The following is a 12,444-nucleotide window of genomic DNA, read 5'->3' as shown; positions in this document are numbered from 1 at the left end:
CCAGTGTGACCACCGTGCCTGTGGTGCGGGCACACCCCTCTGACACGGGCAAAAGTAAACAGGTTGGATGAAGAATGAGGAACACTTGATATTTCTCTGAAAGAGCTTTTTCAGTCATTAATTCAATGGGACATTGAAATATTTGAAGAATCATGATTCTTCTATGCAGGGGAATATCCATCACATCTCTGCTCTGGAGAGAAGTGGTGCCAACTCTTTTTTTTGATGGAACTCATAGTCTTAGGATGCTTGAGATGGACAATACCGGATCATGCATATAACTTCAGCCTTAGTCTGTTGGATACCTGGCCTGCAGCACAGGCAGCAGTTGATAAAAGGTTTTGCTTTTGTTTCTTCTCAAAAGCATAGTGAATATTAAAAGTGTTTCAAGTCATCTGCCTGGTTTCTAGATTAAATTAATGCCTCCTATTCATATGCCCTAATTTCAGTGGAAATACAGTATTTGAAAATAACTTTTCTAAACCCTTGTGTCTGATATCAACACAGCTGTACAGGGATCACCCGCTCAGCGAAGAACAGCTTCAAACACAAACACCAGCCAACAGAAACGGATGGTGTTCATGGAAGGAACTTTTCAATATGATTTGTAATTAATGTTTAAGTAGTTTAGACAGCTCCGAAATCACAACTAGTTCCCATGACACTCCCAGGGAGAAGATGTGACCCACGCGTGGTTCCCCACCACCCCAGCCGCAGAGCCAGAGGGGACCCGTTTACGTGATCTGCGATTTGCCTGAGCAATTCTGCCTTCTCAAGTGATTTCAGAGGGAGAAGGAAGAAATTGTATTTTTCTCCATAGTCACTCAGCATTCATTTATCTGCCATCCTGACATTTTCTGGAGGTTTCCTGTTCTCTGGCAGGGTAATAAATGTTATTAGCACAGACGGAGAGGAGGTGAGGTCCTGGGGAGTATAGGCAGAGCTTTATGGTATGTTTACGAAAGGTGGCCAAAAAGATTACATCAGTACACATAGAAACGCAGCTGCTTGTGTCTGGGGGTTATGGTCCTCTGAAAAAAATGCAAAAACCTGCTATGATGCACAGCAGAGATAATGCTTCCTTTGTGTGTTTTGTTTTGTTTTGTTTTTTTCCTTTGCAGAAAAACATCTTCCTTTGCAGTTTTTAAAGTACATCTCTCTTATCATGCCATTTGTAATTAACGGACATTCTGGGCCTGCTGAAGTCAGCAGTTTTGGTCCTTAAACTCCATGTGAGAAGGTCTGGAGGGGTTGGATCCACCAGGATGTGGCTGGCTGCGTGTTCCCAGCCTCGCTCTTTCCTGCGATGCTTTCCGCCTCCCATTGAGACTGTGTGTCTTGGCAGTGCCGTTTCCCCATCTGATCCTTATCTCGGTTTTGGCTGCTGGACGCGCAGGGCGCCGGGGCACGTTCCTGCTTTGCAGCCGAACAGCACATCTCCAGGGCTGAGCCGCAGGAATGCACTTCCTGAAGAGCTCGGCATCTGGAACGGCAGCCCGCCTTTGGTAACGCGGCCCAGCTGGGACTACTGAAAATGTTACTGGGTACCTCAGGGCTGGGAGAAGCTAAAAGAGGCTCTCAAAATCACAAAGGGAGAGAGGAGGCCGCTGTGGAAAAAGGAAGATGTGGTGTTCAACAACGCTCACCACACAGTCCAGGACATTTTCTCTAATTATAGTTGATGCTTAGGAGGAGATTCAGGGGACCAAACTGACCAACCTCAACTCAGTTATTGATTAAAATTCTAATCCAAGAGCAGGCACCAGTGTTACCGCTGGCTGGGATGGAGCCAGCTCGCCAGGCACCTGCACTTGTTTTGTGTTTGTTTACAGCCCAGAGAGCTTTCTCCTTGTGATGCCAGGCTGCACCCATTTTCTTTTGTGTTACCCTAATCCCGGGGAGTTTATTTGCAATGCTGGCAGCACTGGTGGTCACCCCGTGGCTCCAGTTTTCTGCACGTTTTAGGGTGACCTGGGGCTCCTGCAGCCCTCCTCCCACTGCCCACCCTGCCCGTAGCATCCTCTCGATGGGGGAGTTGGCCAAGATCTGTAATTCTGAGCTGTGACAGGTGTCAGCACTGTGAATTCACACACAGGAGGGTTTATCCCTGTGCCCACACTTTGCAGGTGGAGGACACAACCTCAGAACCAACAAGCACCTTATCTGGACACGAGGAGCCACCTGAGCCCTGATGTAACCCAAATTCGACCCTTTTCTAGTCTGTTGGGCTCAGAGGATGGCAGCCTCCATCCTTAAATAAGCCAGGGTGAGGCAGCTTGCCCAGTGCCAGGGGATCAGGAAGACAGCAGGGAGGAGCCCTTGGATCAGCCTTGGTTTCCATTAGCTTGGTTTGCTGCCCTGCGATTTTTAACTCATTTACATTGTCTGTGAAAGGAGAGTTTATAGATGCTTGTCACCAGGAGAACAAAGTTACATAATTAAACAATTAATCAGAGAGTCTGTGGCTTCAGTGCAATTCTCTGGGATGATTCGATATTCCGATAAAAATACTGGCCGATACCATAAATATTGTAAATGGCTCTAGATGGTTTCCAAGGGCTATGTAAACTGTTTATTGCTTTCAAAGAGAAATTAATAAGTGAAATCACAGGGAAGACAAATTTAAATAAATAAAATAATGGGAAAAATAAAGCAAAAATATTTTCTTTTGTATTTTGAAAACTCTGGAGGATGTTTTTCGCCAGCATGAAAGAAGGCCGTCATATTTACCAGAATAACAAACCAAGGTAATCTGTCTGCACTTGCTTATAGGTTATATATATATGTGTGTGAGGGCTGTGCATGGGTGCTTAGATAAAATCTGCCCTCAACACGGGGAAAACCTCTTTCTTTATCTGATTGATTGTGGTATTTGCAAATTCCAGCCGTGGAGCCCAAGAATGCATCTCTTTCCCTGGCCAAGCCGTGGGGCTTCGGCAGCCCCACTGTGACAAGGGCAGCTAAAGGAGGATGCCGCGAGTGGGCAGAATTGTGGGATGGATTACTCGTGTCATTGAAAACTTGGGAAGGTTGTTTAAAAGTTGTTACTGAAGCAAGATAAATATTTGCCAGGCATGATCCCACCATGCAACAACAAGTAAGCTGTATGGAATGTGTTAATAAAACATAAATATTCTGAAAAGGAAACAAATGTTGTGGATGAGAAAACAAGGACAAAATGGACTTGTGGCACCTCCAAAGGCAACAATTGAAAACATATTTACATGGACTGGCCTGAGCCCCTTGTATCTTCTGAGGAATGTAAATTGCAGGATGTGCAGATCACTCAGTAGAGTAGTGGGTTTTTCAGTGTGCCATGAAAACCCAGATACTGCTCCCAAGATAATGAGGTTTCTCCATCTCTTACTAAGGTGATGTGGGGCTTGGCTGCTTGAGGAACTGGGGACACCTGAATCACCACATGAGCAGCCTATGGGCAGGGGCAGAAGCTTTAGTGCTGTCCAGCTTGGGGACCTGGTGTGACAACAGGCCCTGTTGCAGTCTGGCGATCCCCTGCAGCCTATGGGCAAACCCCTTCTGCTCCCCAACCGTGAACGGGGCAGCTGCAGAGGATCTGCACAGGCTCCAGCCAAGGCTTTTGGCACACAGAGCACCGAGAGCCGGTGCTGAAGCATCTTAGTGGTGATGTCCTGGTGGTGGAGTCCCCACGGTGACGCCCCAGCGCTGGAGTATCCTGGTGGTGCTGCCCCAGTGGTGGTGTCCCAGGGGGGATGCCCTGGCAGGCAGCTCCGAGGTGGTGCTGGGAGCACCTCGGGTGGACCACAAGATCCCTTGGGTGCGCGTCCAACACCGCGCTGGCAGGCCCTGGGGCAGCTGCGGGTTTCACCTTTGCACTGGCAGAACATGGGAAAGCACCCCGGCTGCCCAAGGCTCAGGCACAGGTCCCACCATCCTGCCGCTACCCAGTCTCCCCTAGCACGCCAGAGAGAGTCACCGGGCAGCACAAGTTATGAGGGGGACGCACAAAAAGGACTTTTAGCAGAAGCGGCAGCAGGAAGACCGAGGCGATGTGAGCAAACGACACACCATGGCGAGGTCCCCGAGGGGCGGTACAGGCGGGGAGGGGGCGGAGCTTGGGGAGTTCGGCCGTTTCCGGCGAGGGCTGCCGAAGATCGACGAAAATTACGCAGATTGCCGAGCGGGGAATGACGCGCATGCGCTCTGTGGCGGCGGGCTCCTGTGATGGCGGCGGCCAAAGCTCAGGCGGGCAGCGTGCGCTCTGGCATGGTGGGGACTGTGGGCCCTGCGATGGACGAGGCGGGGGCCGCGGGCCCTGCGATGGACGAGGCGAGGGCCGCGGGCCCTGCGATGGACGAGGCGGGGGCCGCGGGCCCTGCGATGGACGAGGCGGGGGCCGCGGGCCCTGCGATGGACGAGGCGAGGGCCGCGGGCCCTGCGATGGACGAGGCGGGGGCCGCGGGCCCTGCGGAGCCCGAGCCCGAGGTGCCGCCGCCGCCGCCGGGGCTGCAGCTGGTGCGGCAGGGCGCCGAGGCCCACGTGTACCGCGGGCTGTTCCTCGGGCGGGCGGCGGTGGCCAAGCTCCGCGTCCCGAAGCGGTACCGCCACCCGGCGCTGGAGGAGCGGCTGAGCCGGCGGCGGACGGCGCAGGAGGCCCGGTCGCTGCTGCGGTGCCGGCGGGCAGGTGGGCCCGGGGGCGGCGGGCCGGGCCGGTGACCGGCGGGGCTGCTCTGACAGGACGGGCAGCCCCGCGTGCTGGTGTCTCCCTGCTCCCCCGCACCCGCCTGCCCCTCAGAGGGCCCCTCCGAGCAAATAACGGATGCTCTCCCCGTTATCCTGAAGGGTGCAGGTGGTTTCTCCTCATCCCAGGGAGACCTGCGCTGCCTGTAAAATGCAGCTTGCCCTTAGCCAGAAAGCCCCAGTGCATGTTCTGCTGCGGAGTCTCACCCTGGGAGGGGCCGATGCTGTTACTAAGCTTGAGCTGCTCACTAGTTCTAGGGCTGGAGGCTAGTGCAGCATGGGTTTGGAACCAGGGGTTAGGGGGGGCATTCCTAAATGTGGGTTATCATGGCTGGGCATGATGTCAAATGGCATTTGTGCTTGAGGCTTGTATCAGTTGTGTTTTGTTGTTAAAGTTTCAAAATCCTGTAAAGTAACTGCTAGCGTTTCATTTTTTCTTCTTTTAAATAGGGATTTCGGCTCCAGCGGTCTACTTCGTGGATTCTGTCACCAACTCCATATATCTTGAAGATATTGTAGACTCAGTTACTGTTCAAGATCATATCAATTCTGTACAACGGAGTGGTAATTGTACCAGTAGCCTCGTTCCCTTAGCAGAGAAGATTGGTGAGCTGCTGGCAAGAATGCACGATGAAGATCTTATACACGGGGACCTTACAACTTGCAATATACTTCTCCGGCCCCCCACAGAGAAGCTGGACTTGGTGCTGATAGACTTTGGACTCAGTTTTATTTCAGGTCTTCCAGAGGATAAAGGGGTTGATCTGTATGTTCTGGAAAAAGCCTTCCTTAGCACTCATCCAGATACTGAAACTCTGTTTCAAGCTCTGCTAAAGACCTATGCAGCTACATCTAAAAAATCTGGCCCTGTGATCAAAAGGCTGGATGAAGTACGACTAAGGGGAAGGAAGCGATCCATGATTGGGTAGAAGAGAGAGGACTTAGGGATGGAGAAATAGCACTACTTACGTCCTGCAAATATGGTTGTTTATGCCTCCTGTTGGTTTTATTTAACAGATCACTATTTCCATAACTTTGTCTTCAAATAAATAAATTTGAGTTAGTTTTAAGTGTCATAAAGTAACCAAAGTAATTGTAGATGGGAGCACAGAAACAAAAGAAACAACGAAAGGTCGCCTCTTTCCTAAATGTTAAATAGTTATTCAAAAAAGTAGTTTACAGTGTCATTCCACTCGTTTACTTCTTTGTGTGGTTAGAATCATACCCAGTATTCTTTCTGAACCTGTAGACCGTGGATTTGTGGGTGGTAAGAGGGACATGAGGATACCAGAGCACCTACAAAAGGTAATTAAGAAAAGCAAATATGTTACTTTTCTCAGATGATTTACTACAAAACATTTAAATCCATAAGTGACTCTGCACATCCTGAACATTTTTGGGAGGACTGAATTCCAGGACACGGGCAATGTTGAATAGACCGCTAACCATAAGACAGGTTCATTTTCTTCCAAAAGTAATTTTGGCTTTTTTGAACTTTCAGTTGATAGTATTTCCTTAAGCAAATATACAAATGGTTAATCAAGAATGGTTTTCTGTTGAGAAACTTCCACTTTAAGCAAGACATCTGAACACTTACATTTTTGGAGCTTAATAAGAGGGCCTGCTTGTATTGTGATTGGCAGGGGTAGGCAGTAATACTGCTTTTTTGGTAACATTTCCTCTATATTACTAGATTTTCTGGATTACTGTGTCTGATAGTGTCAATGTCAGGTGGCACAGAGGAAAAACTTTTAAAACCCCACAGTAGATGAGTGGGAAATAACCAGTCCTCTGTGTTGTAAGCAGAATGGGATGTGATTTGTGCGCTGAGTGAGTATCTGAACTTTGTCATTTACTTCAGATAATGATTTAAAAGAAACGAGGAACTTCTCCCTGAACGATTTGCCGTGTTGTGCAGCCTCTGTCTGTTGGGGAAGATCCTGTGTTCTGTCACTGGTGCTCCCTCTGAAAATGCTTGTGCAAAAGAGGGAGCAAATGCCGCAGGACCCCCCCGCCCCGTGCACGGCTGCATTCTGCACCACAGCCACGGATGTGTCCTTTCCAGACAGCTCTTTCCATCCAGAGGGGAAAAACAGCAGTGAAGAGCAGCATGGGGGTGCAGCTGCCCTCAGCCTGGCAGGGGAGATAATAGAATCGTTTTGGTTGGAAAAGACCTTAAGACCAACAAGTCCAATCGTTAACCTTGACACAGCCAAGTCCAATGAATGAATTGGAAACTACCTACCAACTGCAACCATTGGAAAGTTTTCAAAGGTAAAACATTTGCATACTGAGACCTCCAGGGATGACTCTTTGGCATGTCACAGTCACCTTTTGCTCCCCCTCAGTGACATCAGCGTAGCAGTATTACTCAGGTTTTGATGGAGTATATTTGATGGAGATGGGGAGGAGTGCGCCTTCCTCCTGGCTTAAAGCAAAGCAACCTGGGCAAAGCTCTGCCTGGAGAGGGGGCAGGCGGGAGCCCTCCCGCGGGGCAGTGGGGCCCCTGCCAGTGCTGGGCACCGGCAGCCCCGCGCAGGGCCGGGAGCTCCGCGCCGGGCTGGGGCTGCGTGGGGTGCGGCGGCGCCGCGAACCACCAGGCGGTGCTGCTGCCGGCTCCTCACTCTGTGCGGTGGCGCCGCTGCAACGCTGCCGCTTTCCGTGAGAAAGGTCCGGGGTTCGAGGGCTGCGCAAGTGTCCTAGCGCGGCGGGCTGCCCGTGCCTGGCGCGCATTCACCTCTTGCCAGAGGAGCCGCCTGGGCGAGTGCCCGGTCCCGACGTGGGCCCCGGGTTCCACCGTCCAGCCACAGCTTTGGCTTGTGGGCCACAAGGAACCCCGCCTTTTGCTGAACCGGTGCCCCTTATGGAGGCATGCTCTTTATTGCCTGGGGGTCCCAGCCGTGCCCACACTGCGTCAAGAATGCTGCAGCCCAGGCTGGGGACAAGAAGAAAGAGCCATGTGTCCATGCCCGGAGCAGCAGGGTTTTAGGAGCTGCTGCTGTGTGCAAATGCAACAGCCTAAGCAGCACACGGTCACTTCAAGCGGTGCTGGAGCAGGGCCTCTTGGCATGGTGGGAGCAGGTGGATATGAGCTAATGAGTCCCCAAATGAGGCCTCATCTGAGCCCCAAATCTCAGACCTGCTGAGGGGAGGCAGCACGCCTAACACCCCTGCCCGCCATCCCCCATCTGTACAAACACTGCTTCTACTGTCTCCTACTGACACCAGCATTGAGTTATGTTTGTAAAGCCCTTCAAAGAGGTCTATTCCTAACTATCATTATGTTTGTTAAAATACAGCTCTCCCTGCGGGACCGCGGAGTAGAAACAAAGCTGATCAACTGCAAGTTTTCAAGGCCAGCGTGGGGCTCTGAGATGAAGCCCCACAGCAGAGCTGGGGTCAGCAGCCTGTGGCCAGCAAAGCTCTCTCGGGGTACTGGTGCCTGGGACTACCTTCTAGCAGAGACTCCTGAATTGGCATCTGCTGCAATCTGCTCTGTGATGGTGCATCAGAACAAAACAGAACATTACTGGGGATGAAAAGCAAAATGTTTTGCTTTTTCACTGCGTGATAAAACTCCTCCTCGTTATTTAAGTGTTATTTTTTGCACATCTGTGTTCCAGCTTGTTGATATTTCCTCTTGATCACCCCCATGTGTCTCTGGATTGTTATGGTGAATGCTGAGCTATTGCTGTTTGAGGGTGGACAAGTCACAGCAGGTGCATGTCCAGCAAAGGGGACACCTTGAACATGCACAGTATCCACCCTGCATCTTCCTGCAGCCTCAGCTGTATTGCTGGAGTTTAAAAGGACAATCAATTAAAAAAAACGTACTCTTTTAAGTGAAATCAAAACCATTATCTTTGGGAAGAGGTAAATAATCTCTTTGGCTAAAAACCCAAACTTATTTTAAACTCAGAGTGATTGTCTTTCTTGTTTTGTATTTCCAGTGCTGGCCAAAGCACCAAGCGGGCAGTCCAACCCTCTTCAGAATGCAGGGTTGAGCACAGTCACAGGCCCGTGTGACACTGGCACCAGCAGTGATGTCCTGCCCTGTTCTCACCAGCCCCAAAGCCTGTGTTGGCCTTTAGCCCCCCAAACCCTCCCATGGGGCACTGAGAGGTGGTGGGGACGTCCAGGGTCATCGCTGCTGTTGCACACAGCCACTGGAGGTCTCTCTGCCACCATCACTAGCACCAGAAAAATCTTTGCGTTTGGGAAAAATGTTATTTCAATAGAAAACACTTATAACTGTGTGCCATTGATCACTCTGCGTCTTTCTACGGCTCATATCTTCCTGCTTTTAAGAAGGAAGTGTTGCTTTAAGGGACCAACTCCAAGCCTGCCAGGAACAGCCTCATTTCCAGGGGCTTTCCGACATCTCATTCTTGCAACACACCTGGGTATCACCCAAAGTGCCACGGACACAGGGAATGTGCAAATCAGCAGCGGAAAGAGGGAACAACTAATGAAACAGGAAGAGAGGAGTTTCATCAGCAGAATTTGCAGCATTAGGATTTCAGAGGGAATCTCTAGTTATTGGTGGAGTTGCCTTTTTTGTTTATTTCAGTGTCTGACCAGCCTCAGTGTTTTCTCTTGTGGAAGTTGGGCACCAGGTTGTGAGCTCAGGGTTCCCAGCCTGACTTTAGTTTACAGTAATAACAATACGTTCTGTTTTGTCCACTGATGCCGTAAGTGCAGAACTGAAATAAGGTTTTTGGAGATAGATGTGAGTTGTAGAGCTAAAGGAGCACTAAGAGTTAAAACAGACGTGAAAGAAAACACATACTAGTATGGCAAGGAACAGGAATGAAAATGCAGTTGTATAATCTGGGTGTGCTGTTACTGTGACTTTTGGACAGTGGCTGCTGTGTGCTGGCAGTTACTGTGTGCATATGTAAAAACTGTGCACACAAGCTATACGGTGTAGCTTTTTCAAGTGAACTTTCCTTAGTCTAGGCCTTGATGTCTGCAGGAAATTGATCTTTTCCAGTTTTGCAAGATGCAAAACACCGATAACCTTTTGCAACCCTCCTCTCCCATCAGTGCTCATAGGAAACCATGTTAGTGCAATAAAAGCATAAAAGCTCATTTGTAACCCAGAGTTCACTCTGTGAGGGTCACTACAGATAAATAAAGCCTCTGCCTGGCCCAGGCACGAGCTGTGTCCCGCAGCGGTTCCTTCGGGCACTACAGCACCTCTTTCTTTTGCACTAAGCTAAACTTACTCTGCGAGTAACGGAGAGTGACGGCGCAGGAGCAGAGCGAGGTCTGATCCCAGGGGTGGCCATGGAGCACAGGGAGGGCACAGCCAGGGCAGCCACGGCTGCTGCTGGCACTGCAAGTGGGGATGCTAGTGATGGAGTTTACAAGGAAACAAATTAATTAAATGTTAATTCCCAGCTGAAGTCCTGGAAGGCCCTGTGAACCAGTATGTAGCCCCTGCACAATAAGCACTGAAGGCTGAGCCCAGCATCCACCCAAGCCAAGCTGGATGGGATCGGAGAAGGGGCTGCCCAGTCAGGGACGTGACTCAGAGGAGGAACGTGCTCCTGTTCCCCTTGCCCTCCTCAGCAGCAGAAGTCTGTATCTTCACAGGAGAAAGAACAGACTGTGGTATTGATGGCTTATTATTCTTTTGAAGCTTTTTTTTAACTCACAAGGTTGACTTAGAGAGAAAAAGCTTTGTGGAGCTCCTTTGGTCCAGCACATGGCACAGACTGATACACATGCACCCGTTCTCTGCCTGATGGGTCTGTTGGGTAAGCTGGACCTGTGTGAAGCAGTTGTGTTGTTTTGATGTCCTGAATTTTGCTTTCAGGTCCTCAGCCGTCCATCTACCCATCCTCTTCATCATGCACCACTACACCAGTGATAAAACAGCTTATGCTACCATAGCGCACCATGGTGGCATTAATGTGGCACAGGAATCTCCTACTTGTTTGGTTGTTTTGGTATTTTTTATCATCATAACTTTTTGTTCATGTTGTTTAGCAGCTAAAGAAAAGCAAGATATAAATCCCAATGTCTTCCTCCCGTCCAGCTCTGTGCTTTCCTCGGGGCCGCAGGAGACGATCACTCGCCAGCGGGGCTGGGCAGCCGTGGGGCTGGCCCAGGCGGCCGCCGCACCGTCGCTGTGCCAGCGGCCCCCGGCTGTGCCTGGCAAAAGCTTTTGTGTCCTTTCTGCTATTTGAAGAGACGCAGTGGTGATGCCGTCACCCTGTAGCCCGAGATGGTGTGGGGATTAACTGATTTGTTACTATTTGAGCAAAATTATATATATGCTATTAAGGAGAGAAGTTGGACCTGGACCCCGAGCAGAGTCCATTCAGAAGGGGTACAGTCTTGTCTCTAATGCTGATTCTATCACCACACTCTTCCTCTCTAATTTCTTGTTTCCTCTGTGCCACTGATTCATGTTTTTTATAAGTTGGAGAGAGCTTTATCCAGTGGGATCTGCTTTTTAATCTGATGTATTTGAGTCCAAATTTGTTGATGCTCTAGCAGTGACCTGCCTGGATGTAGCAATTGTCCAGGGAGCTGATTAATTGTAAAAAGGAAGGGTTTATCTGTTGAACATTACTTCTACACATCTTTCAAATATATGAGGCCAGCTCACCCAGGTTTTGAATGTGTTTTAAAGCACTTGAAGGATGCAGGTGAAGTACTAAGGTGGTTATTTTGCTTCCCCTTTTTTCTCCTTGCTACTCAGCTTCATTTAGCTTCCAGTTCTGAGAATCCGGGCGATGCAAAAGCAGAGAGAAAATCCAGCTCCCTCGACTTTGATCTCTTGCTCATCCTGACAGTGCCGCAGCTCGGTCTCCTGTGATGTGTACCTCTCCCTTGGGCTTCCTGCACTCAGAGACCGCTGAGCTTTACCCTGGTCCAGGGGAGGGGATCCCGTCCTGCCCCGTGTGCCCCTGTTTTCTTTATGATGTTCCTGGTGCAGGGCAGAGCTGGCAGGGAAATCTGCCCTCAGAATTAGAACTGCTTTTCTGTTTTCTTTTTGCCTTGTGACAGAAGCAACCTTGACTGTATGGCTCTGGCGTGATGATGTTGAGGGCAGCCAGGGCACAGTCATATGCTGCTCCCTCACTGGGGCTCACACTTGAGTGAGCCAAGACTGCCTCCTGCTTCTCCGGTATTTCCCGAGGCTCCATCCTGCTCCACACCACTGGCCTTTTGTTTGATTGTGTTCACTTGTTTTTGACAACAACAACAAAGAAGTGTTTCACATGGCATTGCAAACAACTTGTCAAACCTCTGAATCACTGGTTAAATTGAACTGTCAAAAGAAACCACAGCTCCCTGTTTCTCTTGTGCTTTTGAGTTTTTAGTGATGTGCATTTACGGACTGTTTTTGTCCATGGAGGGGAAATGTTTAAGAACTAAACCACATATTTAAACTGCTACATTTGGGTGGTTTTTTTTTTTTCCTAGCAATTACTTGTACTATTTCTTTATATTTAGCCAGTGTTATTAGCACAACCAGACGCTATTTTACGGCCTGCGCTATGCAGATCAAACCAGCCGAGCTCCAGTGCTGCCAGAGTTTTTCAACCAGTTTCCAAACATTGCCACCAACGAACCCCTCCGACTGGGACAGGTGCGGGAAGACGGTGAGATGGGAGGGACGGACGTGGTAGAAGGGGCCGGTGTAGCGGTCAGGGCGGTGTGTAGCGGGCGGGACGGCGGGGCGGGGCGGCCGGGCCCCTCCCCGCGGGC

At 50.1% G+C, this 12,444-nt stretch overlaps 1 protein-coding gene across 1 annotated transcript; it reads left to right on the top strand.

Moving 5' to 3' along the window:
* The first annotated feature begins 4,165 nt into the window (after window positions 1-4,165).
* Window positions 4,166-5,803, top strand: TP53RK (TP53 regulating kinase). The gene is made up of 2 exons (XM_082065482.1): window positions 4,166-4,663; window positions 5,170-5,803. The coding sequence occupies exons 1-2, from the start codon at window positions 4,204-4,206 to the stop codon at window positions 5,646-5,648; spliced, it is 939 nt and encodes a 312-aa protein (XP_081921608.1). The 5' UTR covers window positions 4,166-4,203; the 3' UTR covers window positions 5,649-5,803.
* Window positions 5,804-12,444: the final 6,641 nt, after the last annotated feature.

This window comes from Streptopelia decaocto (genome assembly GCF_964273445.1).
Source record: "Streptopelia decaocto genome assembly, chromosome: 14".
Taxonomy (NCBI): Eukaryota; Metazoa; Chordata; class Aves; order Columbiformes; family Columbidae; genus Streptopelia; species Streptopelia decaocto.
The sequence above is the reverse complement of the archived record's forward strand: the minus strand, read 5'-3'. Positions and strand labels throughout refer to the sequence as shown.